Source organism: Equus quagga, chromosome 1, assembly GCF_021613505.1.
Source record: "Equus quagga isolate Etosha38 chromosome 1, UCLA_HA_Equagga_1.0, whole genome shotgun sequence".
NCBI lineage: Eukaryota > Metazoa > Chordata > Mammalia > Perissodactyla > Equidae > Equus > Equus quagga.
Window position 1 is genome coordinate 165,305,983 of NC_060267.1, and position 22,679 is coordinate 165,328,661.

Below are 22,679 nucleotides of genomic sequence, written 5' to 3' on the forward strand. Positions count from 1 at the left end.
AATGGGGAGATGGGATTTCCCCTTCTTTTTAAGGAACAGCCAAGGAATCACTTTTCTCTTTGTGGACTACTGAAGTTGGAGATGCTAATTATAACATGTTAGAAACCACCTAATCATGTGCTCAGCAAAGAGGTCATAAAGAGAAAATAACGTACAGCATCCTAGCTTTGGCCCTGAGCTTTGTTCAAAAGGGAACTGAGAATGCTTGGCTTTCTTTTCTATTGCGAACTTGGAATCTTCTCTCTGCTCTGAGGCTGTGGCTGATTACCTTTCTCTCTGGGACAGCTAGCGGAGAAATGCGTTTTGATTCCTCTCGCCTTTGTTTGTCTTGGCTCCGAGTCCTTATGGGGAAGAATCTACACTCAGATGGCTTAGGCTTCCCAGAGCTTCTGGTAAAATTCGTTGGGTCTTTGCCCTCTTCTCCACTCAAGAGAATTAAAATTAATCAGAGGAAGCAGGAGAGCAGCAAGATGAACCAAGTGCTATAAATTTGAAAGATAAATTTGTATTTTTGTTGGTTTAAGAGAAAATACTTTCAGTTTGAAATAGCTTTATTACTTCGCCATGGATCAGGCAGTTTTTGCAAAGAGATGCTAGAGGTGGGGTGGCAGATTACTACTTGGACAAACCAGCTAATTACTTTCAGTCACTCCAAGGACAGGGGGCTCTCCCTCCCCTATCTTCCCCACTTCCCTGCACATCTCCTTTGTAAACACTTCTCCTAAATTAAACAAGGCAACGTGGATATAAAACAACATCAGACACTTCTACCCCCTCCTCCACCTTTCCGGTGAAGGCCAGAATTCTTTATGGGGGTCAGAGGATCTTAAGTGAATTCTAAAAACACAAGGAAACCTAAGACGTTGCCTCCTGGGTGATGGAATTTCAACTTATCTGAATTAATTGTTGCATCAGCTGTGGCCAAAACAATGGATCAATGTACTGAGAACCAGAGCATTGAAACCACATTGCAGGTCGTTGCTTTCGGCCTGTCATGCAAAAAAAAATACTTACGAATAGTAGTGTTTATGCTTCTATAGTATCTGTTTTGTGCCAGGATCTGATCAAGTCACTTTTAAATATTAATTCATTTAATCCCCATAACAAACTTACGAAGCAGATACTATTATTATATCCATTTTACAGATAAGGAAAATCAAGGAACCTCGGGCAAACTTACCCAGGATCAGAATAGGTAGTAACTGGCGGAGCTGGGGTTTGTCTCCCTCCGGAGTCCAGGCTCCTAACCTTGCTGGCTAACAGTTCTTGTGCAACTGCTCGGGGCCGCACAGGCATTAAAGGACAGAGTGGAGCTCAAGACTGCTTGACTTCTAAGCACATGAACTAACCATTGTGCTATACTGTCTGGTCACAGAATAAATGCTATTTTATCCTTGCTTTTTGATGGAGACAGAATTATGACATCATGAAACAGTGGCCTCAACCTTTCTTTACAGTTTCTTTTTTTACTGTTTCATCTCTGCTTTCGTATGTCAAGAGCTCCATTAGTCACATCAAAGTACAAACAAGTTACAATGAGTAACTTCTCCCCAAGGGTCTTTGCATTTTAAAAGCACAGAGTAACTGAATCAAGGGGCAGAACCTCAGTGGAGGAATTCTGGTCATCAGCGAACCTGCTGGAGGTGATAGACGGTCAGGCAGGTGATTCTAAGGAACTTCAGAGGGTGAGCGGTTGAAAGAAAACAGTGGTTCTGAAGTAACAATTTCCATGCTTTCTGAATGAATGAATGAATTAATTAATTAATAGGCTTTTTTGAAGTATTTGTTTTGTACCTAAAGTACTCATAGTGGTTTATCACAACACAAAGTAAATTGATGGTTCCAAGGTTCTCTCAGAGAGGCAGGAGTGGGGCCTGCGGGGCTGAGGGTACAGACTTTATGTTGCTTTTTTAGGGAAAAAGAAGTTAGGATCTGGGGTCTGAATCGTCTCCCAGCTTGGCTGCCCTCTGGAAAGGAGAGGGTGTGGCAGAGATGGCCACTAGGTGGAGAGCCTGAGCTGGCAGCGGGAAATCACTTCTGGATCCATGCATAAGGATCTGGGAGCAGAGACCAGCCTGCTTTTCTCAGATGAACCCGGTGGTGCCATGTGGACTGTCACATAGTTAAGCAGACCCCATCGGCCATTTCCTCCTTGTAGAATTCCCTGGAGACAAACCCCAGTGGGCCCATATGCAGCACTGTACCTAACAATTTTTCTACTCTCCCCCAAGATACAATCAGGAGCCTGGCACAGAGAGAGATGGATATGCCACAGCTTGTTCTCAGGCAGGAAGCGTCTGATTAGCAGACAGTCCTTTGTGGGGTTTGTCAAAGAGGGAAAGGCAGAAGACAGGTTCTTCAGGAGGATTCGATTCTCCAAACAGCCTCCTGGATAATTGTCAGAGGTTGTCAGACTGGAGCTGGATCTGTAATGACTTTTAGATTGGTTTGCAATCAATCCCCCAAATGTTAGTCCATAATTAAGTGCCCAGTGTGAAACCTTGTCTTTGGAAAGTGCCTCGGGGAAGCCATTGCTGTGGGCTGCTCATTACTTATGTCTATCAAGGAATGAGACAGGCCGCCTTGCCCCTAAGGAACCTCCATCCAAACACCTACACACTAACACTGCCTTTTCTGCTCCAGGGCAGAGAAGGCCAGAGGGGGCTCCAGGGCACCCCGGTGAGTATGCTTTACTTCCTGTGCTCTGTGTGGGTGGGGCCGAGGAGGTGCCTCACATGCTGATGGTGCTGGGAATGAGTGAGCATTTGACAAGGATGTTGTGGGAAGTGCCAAGCACGGAACACGGTCCATCGCCACTAATGGGGGGATACATATGTGTCCGTCAGTTCAGCTGTCAGGGACAGGACAGGCCGGGGCTAAGGCAAAGGCTCCTGCACAGACTCCTCGGAGACCAGAGGACCTGTGCAGTCCCAAATGTGGTGCATTTGACTGCTTTCCACGTGACCCTGGAATCGGCTGCAATAGAGTGAAATTCTTTACCAGCGTTAGAAACGACCTTGTGTTCATTTTGTAACACATTTGCTAAGAGTAAAATCCTAGGCAAAGTAAGGGGTGAGCCAAGAGTCAGACAAAATAGTATTTGTGTGCTGTAGTACAAGGTACTATAAATAGAAAAGCTATGTGGAAACTCTGTGGAGAAAATCTTAACACTGGAAACTCTCCTTCATCAGGGGGTGCCGGGAGATCCTGGAGCTGAAGGTGCACAGGGAGCTGAGGGACCACAAGGCCCACAGGTGTGTTGGAATATTTCGTAAATATTGATAAATAATGCTATTATTCTGATGGGAAGATGGCAGGTAGTTCTGTACAGACATAAATAACTCAGAAATTTGGGGCCAGTGGTAAAGCTCTCTCACTCCAATTCAGCGGCCTGGGGTTTGCCAGTTCAGATCCCAGGTGTGGACCTACACACCACCCATCAAGCCACACTGTGGTGGCATGCCACATACAAAATAGAGGAAGATTGGTACAGATGTTAGCTCAGTGACAATCTTCCTCAAGGAAAAAGAGGAAGATTGACAACAGATGTTAGCTCAAGGCCAATCTTCCTCACCAAAAAAAGAAATAAGTGAGAAATTTATAATCTGCCCCTACCTTCCTTCATGGTACGTGTCTCCAGAATTCTACATTTCCCATCATGGGTGAGTGATTTCACTCCGTCAAACCTGCTCCTACATTTGCAGCGGAAAGGCATGCTCTTGTGCTCGCCTGATCTTGTGTCTGCATGTTTTTAGTAATGAATTATTAAGACCTTCATGTTATATTAGTAATCAATGTCAGGATCAACAGATTGGTTTTTCTTACTTGAGGTCCTGCACATAGACTCCCATGAAGGAATGTAGTGAAGAAAAAGTGAAGGAAAGAAGTGAAGGAAAGTAGGAATTGGAACTGTTATTCAATTCATCTAAAGCTGGCTCCACAGGAGATGAAACGCTTCTGGAACATCACTGAGAGGGCTTTACATGAGCCATTTGCATTTTCTCTTGGTCTTGTCATTAGTGATATGGGCATCAGAGTCGGGACATCTCTGTTGCTCTTGCATGTCAGAAAGATGCTGGGGTCGTCCCTAGAGAATGGCTTTTTAACACACGGGTATTTAGTCACCTTACAGAGTTCACTTTAAGCCTGAACTTGTCTGGAAGGGCCTGTGTAGATGTGTTCATTCTGAGACCTTCCCAGGAGTTCATTTTTCTTCTAAAACTTTCCAGATTATTAATACTAAACTGGAATTTGGGATTCTCTTGAGTGATTCTGGGCTCCCTGAGCCAAGCCAACAGCGAGCAGGTCCTCTAGAGTGAGTAACCGTGGGACCAGCCTAGATGCACCCTCAGGCTTTGTGGGGAGAGATGCGACATTACCTCAGCTACCCACGGTCCCTTTGACACTTAGGCGGTGAACCAAGGCTAGCCCAGTTGCTCCATCCATCATTTGCGCAGGGCCACAGGGCCCATTTTACCGCTGGTGCTTTGGTAGTGAGAAACATTACTGGCACCTCTAGTTTTTTCTTCTGTGTGAGAAAGTGTGAGAACCATGCATTTGTTGGTAAATACGGCAGAAGATGTGTTTTAATTACTCTGATGGGTCTGCTGCTAAAGTGCTCTTTTCGTGCTAACTTGAGACAATTCGGCTCTCTATGGTGCACACTGATAAGCGCCTCGGCTCAGGTAACCTGGGGTGTCACGGGAATCCAGCCGACTCTTGTTTAGGTCTTACTTCTGTCTCGGGTGGGTTTATTTCTCCTTTTAGTCACTTTTTCATTTCTCCCTGTCAGAGAGGGATGAAGGTCTTAAACTCAGGCTGGAAATTCCTTCATAAGATCTGTGCCGCTGAGTCTGGGTCTCCCCACAATTCCTCTTCTAAGACGTGCTTAATCTCAGGAATTCGAAGGCTGCTTGGAGGGCGGGACCAGTGCTTTTCTGTGGGGTCTTTCAAAGGCACTAAGGAAGGAAGGAAGTTTCATTGACTGCATTGCACTGTGTTTCTTTTGTTACCAAAGGGGTTAAATGGAATTCCTGGCAGGAAAGGAGAGAAGGGAAGCGAAGGCCATAAAGGACCTCAGGTGAGTGACTCAGAAACGTTACAGTCAATGGTCTCCAACCTTTATTTTCCTCTTCCTCCACAGATAGTTTATTTTATATTATCCACACATGGAGTATTTCGTTCTTGGATTAACCTGGGACAAGTTTTTAGCACAGCTCGGATTCCTTGCACGTAGTTTAAACACTCCTTTTTTTCTTTCACTGGGGTTTTATTTAGAAAGTACAGACCCATTTCAGCAGACTGAAGAAGCAATTGGAAGAATACAACTCTTGCTGACTTGTGAACATTTTAAAATCTGTTACATTATTCTGGCTTTTCTAACTTGTAAAAATGATCTGTGCCACGCAGATCTCCATTGACTATAGATATTTGAAATTGACTCTATAACTATTCCTCGCTAGCCAAATTGATTTGATTCCTAAGATCAACTTTGACTTCACCCTCTGAAGCTATTGGGTTCCCCAGTTTCTGACAGTGAGTAATGAGAGCTTGGATGGGTGAGGGATTCGAATGAAAATGTTCTGAATCTATTCAATTCTTCAGCTCAGAGAGCAAGAGTTCAGAAGGCAAGGGACACCTGTGTTTGCTCAGTCATCTTTCTAGCATTTTTGTGAAAGATATTTTTTCCCTTTTTCAGAAGGGAAGCTGAAACATTTCTGTGTCCTGTTTTGTATGTGTGCAAGGTATAGTGTACAAATGTGCCAATGACAGCCAAACATCTCGTTTTAACAAAGTCAGTACCTTACAAATTTGCCACCTTCAGAAATGACATGTGTTGAGTCAAGGGCGCCTTTTCTGTTTCTCACTAAGGCCCCATATGGACTGGTTGACGTCCCTGCTGATGAAGGCCTGGTCCTCTAACCACGACCGTAGCCTGAGTCATCTGGTTTTAGCCCAGATGTCTCTTTGCCCTGGGTGGCTGGGTCTCTCCCTCAGGAGGCATCAAAGAGTTGTTGGAAATGACATGAAGAAAAGCAAAGCCAATCTAATGGGTTGTCTAAGAATTGGAGCAGCGCCAGCATTTGCATCTCCCGTTTTCCTTCAGGGTTCTCCTGGGCCAGTGGGAGTGAAAGGGAGCATTGGAGCACCTGGACTTTTGGGGAAAAAAGTAAGTGTTATTGCTTATAGATTTTAAATTCTGAGAAAGAAGTACGCCCATTCTTTCTGGATTTTCATGTTAATTCCTCACATGATTGAACCCTGGAACCATCAACCACCCAACCGCTTTCTGCTAATAGTTCTTTCCCTTCCATTGAGGAAAGATGTTTAACTGCTTACCTCTCCATGGAACTGCCCTGTTTCACTAGGAGAGACAGTGATCTCACCCATCATGAAACAACTCTGGAAAATCTCTTCAGCTCCCTGATTTTCTGAACTCATGAAGGCACTTGGTGGCAGAGTTGGGCAGAGGGAGGCGGGTGACAGAACTCAAATCTGTCTGTGCATGCAGTTCTCTGTCTAGCTCAACCTACCATCTCTGAGGTGGTTCTGCTGGAGATTGTCAGAGAGCAGACTATGGGCTTATTCAAAATCTCACTCCCTGCTTAAAACCTTTCAGTGGTTCCCTCCCCCAGGGCCAGCTTCAGGGCCTGGGACCTGTGCAGTCACACAGGAGCCTCGCTTAGGGGGGCCCCACACTTGGTTTAATGCTCTGCTATCATCATCTGGAAACTCTTAATATTTGAGCGAGGGGCCTGTGCTTTCTTTTTACACTGAGCCCCACACATTATGTTGCTGGTCTTAATTTCCCCATGGCCCTTAGGAGAATCTCCAGACTGTAAAGAAGGCCCTTTGCTTTTTGACCCTGTTTAATTCTAAAGCTTCACAGCTCATCTCTCTCCTGCATGCCTGCCCCAGGTTTCTACCAATGCCTGTTCTCTACCTGGATCATTCTCACTCCTCTGGAGATCCTTCTTCCAGCTCACACAACTCATCCTTCAAGCCTTGGCACCCCTGCTCCTTTCCTTCAAGCGGCCCACTCCCCAGCCCCACCAAATCTGATTTAGATTTGCATTCTCTTGGCTCCCATAGCACCCAGAAGTTTATCACACGAGTTTATAATTGCCTGTCTAATTGTTTCTCTTTCCAACCAGCCTATGCTGGGCGAGGCCAGGACCACATCTATCATGTCCAACAGTTTATTTTCCAGGACAATAAGTAATTGTTGGATGGGCAAATGAATCATCTTTCTCTGGAGTCAATTTTCCACTCTTTGCTTCTCCTTCGTCCTTCTATAACACTAGGAAAGCAGTACTTGAGTCCAGCCCTGGGTTGTGCTGATATTCTCGGCTTGCCCTCTGGAAGATCATTCTTTCTTTCCTCCACCCCATCTCCTTACTGGGCATTGAGCCTCACTGGGAACTTGGAGTCTCCACATCTAGTGGACAGATCTTCCTATGGTGGGAGCTGGGGATGATTTTACTGATCTGAAGCTCTTCTTATCTCATTTCCTAGGGACAACCTGGAATTCTTGGAGTTCCTGGGCCAGTGGGGCAAGATGGACAGCGAGGAAAACAGGTATGAGGTTTGAGGATCCTTACCTTTCCCAGCTCCCAGTGCTGAGTTCTGAGGTGAAGAGAAGGGGCCTGATGCTATCAGCCTGAGCACGGGGATGCTGAAGGCGTTTCAGCCCCCTGGTCTGTCAGAACAGCTGGAGGGAAAGGAGGCCCGCAGAGAGCATGGCAGATAAGTTAGAATAGAGCATTGCAACATTTTAACAACCCAGATGGCCATATAGATATATATCAGTTGAAAAACACCACCGCCCATCTCTCTGCCTTCTTGCAAAATTCTAGGGTGACAAGAAGAGGGGAGGAGGGCCAAGAAATGGGACCTCCGTTCTGGTAGCTCTCAGTCCATGGAGCAGCCAATATGGGAACAATTTTTTTATTCCTTTTTAAAAATAATGTTTATTGCAAATGTTATACATAGATATTATAGGAAATTTACCACGCATAAAAGATGGGAGATGAGGAAGAAAAAAAATTTACCTATAATCCCACTATTTTGAGATATTTATCATTAACATTCTGGAGATACGAAAAAAAAAACCAAACATGCTCTATTTTTCCCTGTAAACAATGTGTCATGATACATGTATCATGTATATTTCCATGTCATTTCATTTTTCTTCAACACCACTTTTAATAGCTTCAAAATATTCTACTGAATGTATGTACGTTCGTTCATTTGACCAATCTCTTATTATTAGATATTTAGTTTGTTTGTAGTTTTTCACTGTCATAAACAGCACAACAATGAACATTCTTGTACCTAACTAAATTTTTGGACAAAATCATAATTCGTTTCTACATAGAAATTTCTAGAAGTAACATAACTGAGTCAAAGATTATGTACACATTTAATTAAGACTTTGAACTCTATTGCAAAGTGCCTTTAGGAAAATTCAAATGATATATACAGATACATGTATCGGTCTGTTATGCAGGAGAGTGCTTGCTTCAGGGCATCCACACCAGCAGTCGGTGTCAACACTTCTTTTTTATCTTTACCAATTTTATTGACAAAAAATGGTATCTCATTACTGTTTCAAATTGCATTTCTTTGGTTACTAGTGAGGATGACATTTTTCCCTATGTCTGCTGGCCATTTGTAATTCTTCTTGGGAGAATTCCTCACCCATGTCCTTTGGACCAGCTCATAATTTTCCAGGCAAATAAATGCCACTGACTCTCTAAGTCTTAAACAACCATCCTTCTGCCTCCTGCAATGTTTGCAGAGCGGAGCTGCCTAAAGAAGTACTAGGGCACATACCAGAAAGTGAAGAAAACCCAGCAGTACGAATATTCCCAGAATTCAAGGTCACTGATTAGGCCCCCTCCACCTGAAGTCCCCCCAGCGACTCTCCTAACACTATAATCTCCCCAGTAGAGGTTACAATTAATTTTCACTTTTGAGAAATTAAAATGAACTGATTTGTTCACAGGGAGATCACGGCATCCCAGGCTATGGTTCTATAGGTCGAAAAGGAATAAAGGTAAATATGGAAAAGAATTATTTCTTTAATTGACGAAGCAAACCTAAATAATACGAAAAGATCATACTGAAGAAGTGGTATGCTGATTTATTTATATTCTCTGCCGAAAATTATAGGGCCCAAGAGGATTCCCTGGAGATATGGGGCAAAAGGTATTGTGCACATGACCTTCTTTTGAAATTATCTCGATCTTGACCTTTTACTTGAGAATTGAGGTAAGCCTGTAGAACTGAATGAAATGGAAAACAAAACAAACAAAACAGGGCAGTTGTTTCATCTGGGCTTCGTGAAGAAAGGACCAGACTTAACTCCTATGAATCTTTAAATTGGGAAAGATCATCCTGTCCTTTATTGCCTGTTGTCTCTTGTCTTGAAACTCTACTTCTAGGTAACCTCTCAAGTTTAGCTCTTTGTCTTGATTTCTCTGCTTCTGTGATCTCACTCAAAGCTCTTGACTTCAGCGATTCCTATTTATTTGTTCTTCATTATGGTGGCCTTCGCTTCCTCTCACCTGAGAGATTTCAATATTCTCCTCATTGGTCTCCTACTTCCAACTTCCTGCTTCAGTCAATCCCAAGCACTACTGTCACATGAATTTTTCCAAAGCGTAGCCTAATTATGTTACTCTCCTGATCAAACATCTTCCAGAACTCTTCAATTCCTACCAGACTGAAATCCATCTGCATCTCTGCAACCGGACATACTTTCCATTTCAACCAGAGTAGCTCATATTCTGTCTGTTTTGTACACTGGAAGTCTGGAATAAGATTTCCTTGTTTTAAAAAATTGTCCTGTCCAGAAGAGTGTTTTCCAATTGTTGATGCTCAAATTAAAATACAAATTATGCGTTAAAAAAATAGAATTCCAAGCAAATCAAATCAACTATAGGAAAACAGCCAAATTTTGAATCCTCTCGAAAGTGCTTTTAATTGATGAATTACCAAAAGAGATTCCTTCCTTAGGTAGAGAAGGGTACAAGAAGGGACTACATAAATAACTGTTAGGACAAGAGTTCTCCTTGTAGAGGACCAATTTTCTAATTTACTGATAAAGGGAGAAAATTAGCATATTTCAATTTGCGTATAAATGTGAAATTAGCATATTGATAAGTGCTAAAATTAGTTTCCCATCAGAGTCAGAGTAAATTTTTTTACCTTCAACTTTTTCAGGAATGATTCATGAATTTAAGAAGTAATCATTATTTATTTATTATTATTTTAAAGATTGGCACCTGGGCTAACATCTGTTGCCAATTTTCTTTTTTTTTTTTCCTTCTTCTCCCCAAAGCCAGTACATAGTTGTATATTCTAGTTGTAGGTCCTTCTGGTTCTGCTATGTGGGATGCCGCCTCAGCATGGCTTGATGAGCAGTGCTATGTCTGCGCCCAGGATCCAAACTGGCGAAAGCCTGGGCTGCCAAAGTGGAGAACGAACTTAACCACTTGGCCACGGGGCCAGCTCTATAATTCATTATTTAGTATTTTATGTAGTCAATGCTCCTTATGTTTTCCCTGATTTTCAAGAATTTTTCTTTAGATATTTTTAGTAACTGGATAGCCACTGCATTGATATTTATGCGTAAAAACATTTGTATTCTCAGAAAATTAAAAATAGTTTAGAAAATCTCTAAACGTATCAATGACTTAGTTCCAAATGACAGAAGATGACATTTAATGTTTAGTATATAGCATAGTTATAAGACCAGTTAGGTTTTTGGATTGGAGAGAATTATTTTTATTCTTTCAGAGCAAATATTTTAATATCTTGATTTTTTATATCTGAATGTTTAGGGTGATGCTGGTGATCCTGGAATTCCTGGGAGGCCGGGACCCAAAGGATCTAGGGGATTAACAGTAAGTAGCCTATAATGCCAGAAATAATAAATGTTTCTTTGGAAGACTCTGGCTTTTATGTTATAATAATAAATGTGGGTTATTGATCCAACCCAAGGGCATCTGAAATGCTACTTCCTTGCTGTGTGACCTTCAACACACCTTTTCAGGGTCTCTATTTGTATAACATGAGAGTTGAACTTAATGACACCAAAGATCACTTTCAGCTCTAAAATTCTATGATTCCATGAATCTGAACTATTTTAAAGATTTACAGATTGATAACTGGCTGTTCTAAGAAATGTCAGTGCCTTCCAGTCTTTTCTAAGGCACATATTAAAGCCCAGAGTATTAACCCTGTGAGTGGAAATGAAGCTGACATCTTCCCACTGTGTCCCTGAGGGTTTTCTGACAATTCCACTACCTACAACCAAGGTCTTATGGGGTACTCATTTTAAGAAAGGCTGTTGAGATCTTCTAATTAGCAAAGTGCAGAGTAGAATGTTATACCTACTTAAAAGCAAAATGCTGAGACAAACATCCTTTCATTGTAAGATTTGAGTGTAATATCAGTAGTCATTATCAGTGTGAAAGAGATGCAATTCAACGGGTACTTTCCATCTGGCTGGATAAATTTCATTAGCATCCATATCCATCACCTTGAGGCATGGGAATGACACAGCCCACCCATGTCTTCTTATGTATATGGGGAATTATTTTTCTTATTTGATCCTTTGCAGATGGAAGATTTTTTTATTAGATCTCTGCGTGGCCTATTATATTTGCTTTTTTTTGTGCCAATCTTAGTTTATGACTAATTTAGATTTAAATGCACAGAGCAAAGTATGTCACTGAATGAAGAGGCTAAGAGGGAAATGCACGTTTACCAATGATTAAGAACGGGTAGTTTATATGACACATAAGCAATTTACTTGACTTGAATTAATAGTTGCTTTCTTTAAAAATATATTTTAATTATACAGTCTCATTAAAGCTAAAGTAGTCCTCATGGATAAACAATGTGGAAACTAATGCATATTCCTATCTGCAGCTCCATGTGGGCTGGAAAGGTGAGGAGGGATCTCGAGGAGACCAAGGCCCTCCTGGACGGAAAGTAAGTATACCCATGAGAACTAAGTAGCATTTACTGGTTTCCAGGATGTTCAATGGAAAGGGCACAGAATTTAAAGTCTGAAGCACTGGGTTCAAGTCCAGATTCTGCTTCTTGCTGGCTGTGTGCCCTTGGGCGAGTCACTGGGTCTCTCAGTTTACCTCTAAAATGGGGATAACATATCTTCTCCTAACTACCTCAGAAGGTAGCTGTGAGGATCAGATATTCAAAAGTGAACGCTCTTTGGAAACTGTAAAGTTCAACGCAAATATTAGCTGTTACTGTTATTTTTTACTGAGGTTTAAAAAATAGGGATGGGATTGCATAAGCTTCATAAAGGTGTCCTGGCAAAGTTCCATCATGAGAGACAAGTTGAGAGGGTTTCCCATAACCATGATCGTTGCCTTCCTATCCTCAGAATTTAGACTGTAGAGAGATTTGGAAATATAACTGCAACTTTCCACTGTGATTCTATTACAAGAGAAATGTCACGTCTGGAAGCATCCCCAGGCAGAGTCAGGCACATCTCCCACTGATGAAATATCCGTATTTCTATTTTAATGCCCCTCATGTTATTGTGATGATTTATTTACACGTCTCTCTCCCCTAATGAGCACAGTTAGGTAAGAACTAAATGCTGCCAGCCCCTGAGTTTTGTGTAGGAGGTACAGGCAGCACTGTGTAACGAGTAGAGACACTGTTTTTCTTATTTTTTGCATTGTAATGTTTTGTGACTACCTGGAGTCAGAAAAGTTAGACTTAAACATTCTTTAACTTTATAAACGGGACTTTATAAAGAAAACAAAAGACACACATGTTTTGTGGATGACTGAATCCACAGTAGAATGAGAATAACTAACGGCAAAGGACACTCTGACACAATCTCTTCTTTCTTTTGCATTAAGGAAGTGGTGAATATTCCTAGTCAAGTGGGTGAGAATCTAGTCTCTGAGTCAGTCTGGTCTGGTCTGAGTTTACCTCCTTTCCAGCTTCTGGAGCTCTCCTTTGGGGGGGGGGGGTCCCATGTCTTCCTGGTCTCGTGCTTGGTCCTGCTCATCCAGTAGAATTTATCTTCTGGATAAATTCTAAGACCTGGATCCTCAGTCTCTGCTTAAGAACTTGCTCGAAGTTATTCTTAAGCTCATCCTTGTAGGACATACTCTCCACAGTTCTGATCTTCTGTAAGATGTAGGCTATCTATTTATTAGCCAGAAGTTGTTCCTCTCTCTGTTTAAATGGCTGAGTGTTCTCTCCTGTTTTCTGCCATAACTTTTAAATGGAAGGGTAAGACTCAGTATCATTTATTGAGATGCATAATTTCCTGATTTAGGTCAGGAAGACCTAATGGGTAGAATCATGGATGCCACAGCAGTTCTTGTTAACACCAGCAGCACACAATGGGGCACCTCAGCATTCAGCATTCAGCATTTAACTGTTTATTGGATGGATGGATGGATGGATGGATGGATGGATGGATGGGTAGATGACCCAGTTATCATTTAGAACAGAGGTTCTTATACTGAGATGCCTGGTTGAGCTTCTGGGGGCCAGTGAAACTGTAGGAGTGTGAGCATGTAATAGCGTTTTCTAAAGCTAGCAACCTAGTATTCTTCAGTTGCCCAAAGGGATCCATGTGCACAGACATGTTAAGGATCACTGCCAAAGAGAAGCCTGATCCTGATAAAAGGAAGTAAGAGAGAAAAAGAGAAAAGCTCAGCTGCCCAGAAAGAAGGATTGACTTCTATCAGGAAGCTCCCCTTATTCATCTCACCTAGTAATTTGCACTCCTTCACTCCATAAGCTTTCAGCATTTATGAGCTTAGTATATGCTCTTCTCCTGTGTCCTGTCCATTTTGCTATGTAGTTGTCTTTGGTTCTTTCACACCTATAGAGGTTGTTTGCTGCTGCCTGCATTTTAAACTCCTTGATTTGTAATATATTTGTACCTCTCAATAGAGTCCTCTCCTTAGTGCCACCCTTTGGGAAATCTTTATAGGATTAAGTTTTCTTATGAGAAACGCCTTCTAAGTGTCATATCTTTAGTACAAATATCTTTAAGAAATACGTTTGTTTCTTCTCACTCTAGAAAAATAGTTCAGTTCCCTCTGGACAGACATTAGCTTAACTGATAAAACAGTGAAGCAGAAAAGTTTACACTTCTAATGTGAGTGGGAAATAAAGCACTGTAATCTACCAGTGCAGGATTATTTTAATCACTCTCTGCCAGCTGTGCTCTTAATGAAGGTTTTTCTGTTTGCTCTTGTTTTGTCACTAAAGACTCTGGTTCACATACCAATAAATTATTTTGGTTTTGTTTTCCTAGGGCGCTAAAGGCATGCCGGGCAAGTCTGAATATTCTGTATGTATCTCCTTATTCAACCAGTCCACTGAGAAATAAAGATGGCCACTTGGAGGTCACTGTGCTTATGTTTCTTTTCTCTCTCTCTTCTTTTATTTTCAGCAATGTGATCTGATCAAGCGCATACGGACTCTTAGTCGTGAGTATCTGTGTGTCATGGAACAAGAGCATCAGTGATTGGTGAGGGCACCTATGATGAAGGTAGTGTGAGTATGCAGATTCAGTAGGCTGAATGTGCTGTTGGAGAAGGCAGACATCCTCTGCAGCAGGCTTGGTGTGAGTGCCTGCTGTAGGAAGAGCTCACATCAGAGGTGGGAGGAAAAGACATGTGCCTGAGCTCATGTGTTGCAATTCATACAGTGAGAGAAAGCATGCCTGGTGACCAAGTCAAGAGGTATGTGTGTTAGCTTACACTAGTATAACAATTACGTACAAAGGCCTGAGAGGACGTGGTGTGAAAGCGATGAACGTGGGGTTTTGAGTTCGTTAGTTACTTAGTTAGTGAAGTCTCTTTGGATGGAGGTGATTGAATCTGGTTATAGGAAAATTATGGGGAGCAGCAAGAGAATGGTTTCAGCAAAGGAATAAAGCAGGAATCAGCAAAAATAGAGAGGTGGTCTTTGGTTATGAAGAAGGAGAAAAAGCCCAGTGATCTCATTTCTGAACGTTTATCCTAAGGAAATAAAGCAAAAAAAAGGAAAAAATTATAGGTAAAGATGGGAGTTGAAATATTGTTCATTAGAGGAGCAAAATGGATATACATTTAGACTATTTAAACTTATAGGATAATTAGGTTATGGTGCAAAATATGAAGCAGATATGTTTCTATGAAGACTCAATCAGAATAAGGAAAATGTTGTTGTTAAAAACCAGAAAATTAAATTGGATCCTCCTTATTTTTACATATAGCTAAATATATATAAATAGAAACAAGTCCTAGAAGTAAAAGTAGAAAACTGTAACAGTTTCCTGTGTTAGGGTGGTAGAACTTAAGATGATTTCTCTTGCTTCATGTTTGCGTTGTAGTTTCTAATAATGCTTATAGAATCACAGTGAGAAGAATGTAAAATGGGGAAATCAAAGAGACTTTCCTGAAGGAGACTGGGTGAAAATGGAGAAATTGCAAGCGTGTGTCAAGGAAAGAACAACAACAAAAACAAGTTTAAAATAACTGTAACGCTGGCGGGGGGCGCTCAGTGTCACTGTGGATGAGGAGACAGAGGTGGAGTCGTGAGGGCGAGTCAGTTGGTAGGGAAAGATGATGACTTTAACCATTTCAGAGGGAGAGGAGTGTGGCGTAGGCCTTAAACTGAAATGATCTACAGGCAGCTGATGAAATGGGCCTTTAACAAAGGTGAGGATCAGGGGAAGAGACTCAGGCGTTGAAGTCACTGGAGCATTTGTGGTCCTTAGAGCCACATGGATGGATGGGGTTCCTAAGGATGTGAAAGTAGAGAGACAGAAACAGAAACCCAAGGGCTGAACCCAGGGAGCCATCTTAGCAGAAAGAATGGGGCCAGAGGACAGAAAATCACTTTGCAGAGATGAGCAGGTCCTGACAAATGTGGGCAACTTGAAAAGAGCAAGAAGCCAATGGTGAGAAGATTCAAAGGGAGGGGACCAGTGTGAAAGACATCGCTTGAGAGGTAGAAAGGCTCTCCAGCATAGGGAAGGGTGAGAACCAGGGCCTGGGGCCACAGCGAGAGGACAAAGGGAGAGCTGTTGGGGGGTGGGGGGTGAGTGTGTGATCAAACTCCCTCAAGGTGTTGCTGGTCTTCGCAGCGAAATCAAGTGTTGTCATCCCAAGGAAGACCAAAGGAGGTAGAAGAGGCCGGGAGGTGAATACCCACCCTTGGAGGGTTTGGGATTTGAAGATAGCTTTCTAACACTGAGTTGGTGAGCCAAGGAGTCGAAAGAAAGATTTCTTGGACTCTCAAGATCTGGCAGTAGTGCTCTTTTATTTAGAGAATAGTGTGGAATAGCATGGGGACAGGACCCATGGGCAGTCAGAGCTGCTACTGCCGCTGCTGCTGGCATGGGGACAGGACCCATGGGCAGTCAGGCTGCTGCGTGGGGACAGGGACCACGGGCAGGAGGAGCCGCTGCTGCCGCTTCTGCTGCCCAGTTGGGTGGAGAGTAAGGTTAAATTTAAGGCATAGGTATGTGAGTTATCTCTTTACAAGACAAAGGAAAGAACATGTAAAAAAGTTAAAATGGTACCAGTGCCGGTAGGGTCCGGCCATTTTGTGGTCCCACAACTTTTAGATAAGAATCAAACCGGATTGAGTAAATGGCAGAAGCCACTGCCTAAATATTATCCTCAGCCAAAGACAAAGGAGGATGTTGGGGGGGGGGGGTCAGTTACATAAGGTTGCCAGACAGTAAACAACTTAAGTTCTTGCCTTCCCCATTATGAGTTTCCATAGGTAAGGCCATCCCCCCTTCCTCCTGGCACAGAGAGGGAGGCATGGAGATTTCCTTCACAAATGCAAATGTCTCTCATCAAAGGGCAAGCAAATTCCACTCCTCGGAGCCTGCTTCTCATCTGCAGTTTTAAAATTAACCAGCCTAAAATCCTCATCAAAAGGAGTTAGCCAGGAAATTAGGGGACCCGGGAAGAGCGAGTGGGTTCTGTAACCAGACCCGTTGCTGATTGGAGAGCATGGAACTCCGCAATGCAGAACTGAGATGAGGATTCAGGAGACAGGTCTTAGAGCTAATTCAGAGAGCCTCACTTTATAGATGATATCACTGAGGCGCTGCAAGGCTGGACTCCTGGTCTAACCTCGTTTGCTCTTCAGTCCTAAGCAGGCCTCTGCCACACAGGGATGAGGGCCCAGGTCCTGAGCTGGTGGCTGGGATCTTCACCCCCAAAATAAAATAGATCTAAGAGGCTAGGGTGAAATGGGGAGGGGGTGGTCGAGAATAAAACAAGAGGCCCCGGATGATGAGAGTTTTGGAGAGAGAGGCATCAGTGAAGAGGATTTTTAGGAAAAATAAATTTAAAAAGAAACACACTAAGAGAGGTCAGGCAGTTTCCCTGAAGTCCTTCTTCACCAGACTCAAACCCAGACAGGTGGCTATTTCCAGTGTCTGTGCTTCTAGCCTCAGTTGGGTTGGACCTTAACAAACGGAAGTTCTCGGTCAGAAGAAAGGGATCTGTCTCAGGCCTTGAGAAGCAGAGGAGGCTGTGGGTTGTGTCTGCTGACTGTTAGCATCTCAGGGCCACAAGATTCAGACAAAAAAAGGTGCTAATAGGGTTGACAGGAGGGGAGAGTGTGCTGTGGGACAGCAGGATGGAAGGCCAGTTTGTTGCTAGTCCTAACAAAATCTCTTATTACATTGGAGTGACTCATTTGCTTCCTAGGAATTGAGTAAAATGACCAGGGAAATTGTCAGGCCTGTACTTCCTTAAAGATTTACCAACATTTCCCCCTGATTCGTAAATCACTGAGAGAAACCAGATGCTGTTTTGCTCAGGAGAAAGCCTTGGGGGGTTTCCCTCTTTTCTCTAGATATGGAGATCATTCAAACACAGGAGGTATATTTTTTAGCAGAGACAAAGTTCGTTTGAAAATCCTCACAGTTGCGCGTGAAAATAGAAATTCCCAAAGTGTTCGTGGGGGAAGAAAATAAGACCCGATGTTTTAGCCTTGCCTTGCTGAGGGGATCTCGGGAGGCTATCAGAAGAGAGACAAAACAAATTGAATTTTAGCTATCTCGCCATTTAATCAGAGGCTCACCTATTCTGCCTCTAAGACATGTGATCAGTGTTTAAGATTTCAACCAAAATTCAGCTAACGTCCGCTGGCCATGACTCACAGGGAGAAAAGGTCCAGGAGGTTCACAAATTAATAAAATTCTGTGTCTGTCTTCCTCAATACTTTAACCTTGGTGTCCCTTAATTTAGGAATAAGCTTCATTTGCAATTTGAGTCAAGCAAAAAGTTAAGCTTTGTTGAAATGTTGTTGTTTTGAATGTTAGTCTGTGTTCCAAAAATGTAACAGACTCTTCTCTCTCTCTCTCTCCTTTTTATAGCTTGTTGGAAAGGTGAGTATTTTTACCGTACTATGTTTTGTGCTGAAATAATTACTCCTTTCTGACAAGACCCCCGTGGGAAAAAGGACTTCCATCTAGGCAGACACTTCTGTCTTTTGATTATGACCATAATTGTCAATGTCATGTGCTAATCTGATTGTAAAATGGTGACACCTAGCCCCCAGCCCCTTCACACTGTTGTTCTGTCTAGGTCCTGTCGCAGTTTACACCTCACTTTCTTCATGGAGGAGGCCCAGTGTTGCTGGGGAATTCAGTGACAGGGCTCTCTGCCTGACCACGTGCTATTGCTCTGTCTGCTGCTGATCCCATGAACACTGGCTTCTTGGATGGGCGATGTTTCCTGTCCTCTCTCTGACCCACAGTCACACCTTTCATTTCACCAAGTGCCCACCACTTGTAAACCTGACCCTGCTGTGGATGGTCTTCCCAGGGCCCAACCTGCAGTTGGTGTTGATGGCGCCTTAGATCCGTCAGATGACATTGCCACTGAAGCCAGTTATGTCAACTTCAAGAGCTCCTGGTCTCCTAGAGGCCTGCTGAAGTAGACCCACAGGGTCTTTGAGCTTATCCCAGAGTGTGGCGCCATTTACTTTAATTCCCCCCTCCCCCAAAAACCAAAACACACTTGCACTGGTAAGTGCCCAATGAAACTTCATGGATTTGAATTAAATTTATCAGGTCCCCTGCTGGGCACTAGGAAAGGGAGAGAATAAAAATAAACAGAAATTGGCTCTGCCTTCTGGGAGAATCTGTGATGATAGGTCAGTCTTGAAGATGCTTGTTTACCACTTATTAACAATTTTTAGTGCAGGTCTAAGAGAGAAGGAATGCTTCATTTTTCTTATTGTTCGTTACTGGCTTTCACATTTTACAAATTTCTTCACAGTAAAATTCCCTGAGTCAAAACACATCTCTAAATCGATACTTCCTCTCCTGTTTCTATCACTGGGATATGGGATATTTTGAGTTCAATGTGCTTTGGGAGCTAGCCAGGTTGGGGATAGTAGAACAGCCTATATAGATAAAAGTGCTTATTTTTAAAATAATTCCTTTTTCTCTTCCTGTGTTCGGGCTTTAACAAGGACTTTGAAAAGTTAGGTTTGATGCATAGGGCAGATTCCCTATGAAATTCCTAAAGTTCAAGCATCATAAGACTATTAGGATTGAGTTGGGAATGGCAGATAGTGCCATTTTTATAATAGCTTGTTGCAAGCGTGCCGCGGTCCATGCTGCTCCCTTCCTCCTGCCGCCCTCACTTTCATTCAAAAGCCAGCTTTCAAGAAGCCCCTAAGAGCTCCTCTCTCTGGAAACAGCCTCTTTGTCTTCTGAACCCCCATCAAGAATAATAGTCACTCTATACCTTGTAATATAATGATCCTCCCCAGTACAAGTCCAGTGAGGGCAGACCTGCATTCGGTTCATTTTTGCACCTATCTCACAGTGTATGTCACCCTGCATTTCACATGGCGGTTACTCAATAAATATTTGTGGCATAAGTGGATGGAAATCTTCCAGCTGACATTATGATTATTAGTAGATCATTCCTGATAACTTTTGAAGAGTAAACTTTCAAAATACCCAATAAGCCGTAATTTCCTTTTATTCATTTTTTAAAATTTACATACAGTAAAATTCACTTTCTTTACGTGAGTTCAGTTTTAACCCGTGCATAGATTCATGTAACCACCACCACAATCAGGATACAGAGCGGCTCCACATCAGCCCAAACACTTCCTCCAATTTCTTTTTAAATAGCAGTCTGAGAGTAGACTGAGCATCATGTAGCCAAACATTAATGCTCTCTCTATAACACCTTCACGCTAACCCAGCAGATTCCTGCCCTTCCCTTACATGCGGGTACCTCTAGTTCTAGAGCCGTATGTGACACTTGCATTTTCCTAGACCTCAGTGTGAACTAGCCTCACTGGAGTAAAGAGAATGGGAAAGGCTTTTGATCTACTAAAATAACTTCACATTCTGCTTTTCATTTTTGTAGAAAAGTGTCCGGTGTATCCAACAGAACTGGTATTTGCCCTGGACCAGTCCTACGGTATCACAGAACGGAGATTTAATGAAACAAGAGATATCATCACTTCTATTGTCAATGACCTTGACATCAGGGAAAATAATTGCCCTGTGGGAGCAAGAGTTGTTGTGGTTTCCTACAACTCAGACACCAGCTATCTCATCCGTCAGTCTGATTACCGTAGCAAGAAGCAACTCCTCCAGCTCCTTTCCCAAATAAAATATCAAATCCCCACAGAAGCCCGAGACCTTGGTAATGCGATGAGGTTTGTGGCCCGAAATCTTTTCAAGCGGACATATGCAGGAAACAACGTGAGGAAAGTCGCTGTGTTTTTTAGCAATGGAGAAGCAGCCAGTAGGTCGTCCATCATCACGGCCACCATGGAGCTTAGCGCCCTGGATATCAGTCCGGCGGTCTTTGCTTTTAATGAACGGAATTTCCTTGATGAGGTTTTTGGGGTAAGAACTTCCCTTGGCAACTTTATTTTTGAGATAGTGGTACTGGCAGGATGTGAATAGTGGTGAGAAGGGAGTGACATATGGCCTCTTGACCCCCTTTTCAGTTTTCACAGTTATGTTGTTACCAGGGTCCATGAAATCCCATACCTGATAACAGTAGTCAATCATAATAGCAACCACATTTGCTCTGCTCCTGCTACGTGCCAGGCACTTTCCCTAGAGCTTTACAGACATATTCATACATTCTCACTACCCTCTGAAGTGGATGCAGTTGTTATCCCTCTTTAAAAACGGGGAAACTGAGGCACAATGAGTTTCAGTGATTTCTTCAATTCTGTATAGCTACTAAATGGCTAAATCAAGATTTGAACTCAGGTCTGTCTACTAGAAAGGACCATGAATATGGCACTCTACCAGCCCTCTGCAGCTCTGATGTTTCTCAAATCTGTCATCTGCTCACTGGATCTCACTGGACAGCTGGGCTTAACCTGTGATGGATGGAGTTTAGGGGATCTCTGAACCCCTAATGTTGTGTAAAACATTTGCTGTGTATGAACATCTTTCCCAAGAAAGGTTCCATCGCATTTGGATCCACAGATTCTCCTGAGATCTATGCTTCCCTCTCCCTCCTCCCAAACACTGAAGAACCTCTCTATCTACTATGCAACTATTTGTAAATATATTCAGCTTATCCAAGAAATACATGCTCCTGGAGGTGGGTGAAGCCATCATGTCCTCCAAGAGGTTATAAAGGTCCATTTTCATACAAATACACTTATTTCTCCCCCAAAAAGAAAAAGAAGTCCTCTATAACATGAAGAGAATCAATCTGCTTATAACACATCTAAGAATTTTTTTGGAAATAAGAGCCGCAGGGAGAGTCACAACTGATCCTGATGAAAAGGATTGTAGGAAGTCAAAGTTTTTTGCATAAAAATAATTACCTTCCGACATATTAGATGATTTATGTGCAGACGGTCCCCAACTTACAATGGTTTGACTTGCAGTTTTTTGATTTTACCATGGTGCTGAAGCGATAGGCATTCATAGAAACTGAACTTTGAATTTTGAGTTTCGCTGTTTTCCTGGGCTAGTGACATGCAGTAGATACTTTCTCATGACCCCGGGCAGTGGCAGCAAGCAGCAGCTCCCAGTCAGCCATGCGATCATGAGGGTAAACAACAGATACACTGACAACCATTCTATACCCACACAACCACTCTATTTTTGACTTTCAGTATTCAATAAATTACATGAGATATTCAACACTTATTATAAAGTAAGCTTTGTGTTAGATCATTTTGCCCAACTGTTGGCTAACATAAGCGTTCTGAGCACATTTAAGGTAGGCTAGACTAAATTATGATGTTTGGTAGGTTAGCTATATTAAATGCATTTTTGACTCAGGGTATTTTCAACTTATGATGGGTTTATGAGGACTTAACCCCATCATCTGTCAAGGAAGATCTGATATATTTTATGGTATATATTCCCCTTCTAGAATGTAAGGTAGAGATTTTATCTGCTTTGTTCATTTCTGTATCCCCAGCACCTAGAACAGCACCTATAAACAATGTAAGCACATTATATCATGCCTATAAACATTAAGAATGAATGAATGAAGAACACATGCTTTATTCCTGTAAATAAACTTTCTTGACTTACCAAGGCAACATTTAGTCTTTACATGGAGGACCAACAAGGCCAATTATGCAATAAGACCCAAAGCATCCAGTTTCGTAAAGAGTAGAGAGTAGGAATGTAGTAAATACTTTCT

The 22,679-nt window shown here is 42.5% G+C and overlaps 1 protein-coding gene across 3 annotated transcripts in view; it reads left to right on the plus strand.

Annotated features, from left to right (window-relative positions):
- COL6A5 (collagen type VI alpha 5 chain) overlaps positions 1–22,679 on the plus strand; it is a 130,539-nt gene that overhangs the window by 68,578 nt on the left and 39,282 nt on the right. For all 3 annotated transcript variants that reach the window (XM_046676902.1, XM_046676911.1, XM_046676918.1), the window contains exons 21-33: positions 2,644–2,679; positions 3,192–3,254; positions 5,018–5,080; positions 6,107–6,169; positions 7,516–7,578; positions 9,008–9,058; positions 9,175–9,210; positions 10,848–10,910; positions 11,941–12,003; positions 14,324–14,359; positions 14,462–14,498; positions 18,398–18,409; positions 20,415–20,902. In XM_046676902.1, the coding sequence (XP_046532858.1) occupies positions 2,644–2,679; positions 3,192–3,254; positions 5,018–5,080; positions 6,107–6,169; positions 7,516–7,578; positions 9,008–9,058; positions 9,175–9,210; positions 10,848–10,910; positions 11,941–12,003; positions 14,324–14,359; positions 14,462–14,498; positions 18,398–18,409; positions 20,415–20,902 (1,074 nt within the window). The remainder of the gene's footprint in view (positions 1–2,643; positions 2,680–3,191; positions 3,255–5,017; positions 5,081–6,106; positions 6,170–7,515; positions 7,579–9,007; positions 9,059–9,174; positions 9,211–10,847; positions 10,911–11,940; positions 12,004–14,323; positions 14,360–14,461; positions 14,499–18,397; positions 18,410–20,414; positions 20,903–22,679) is intronic.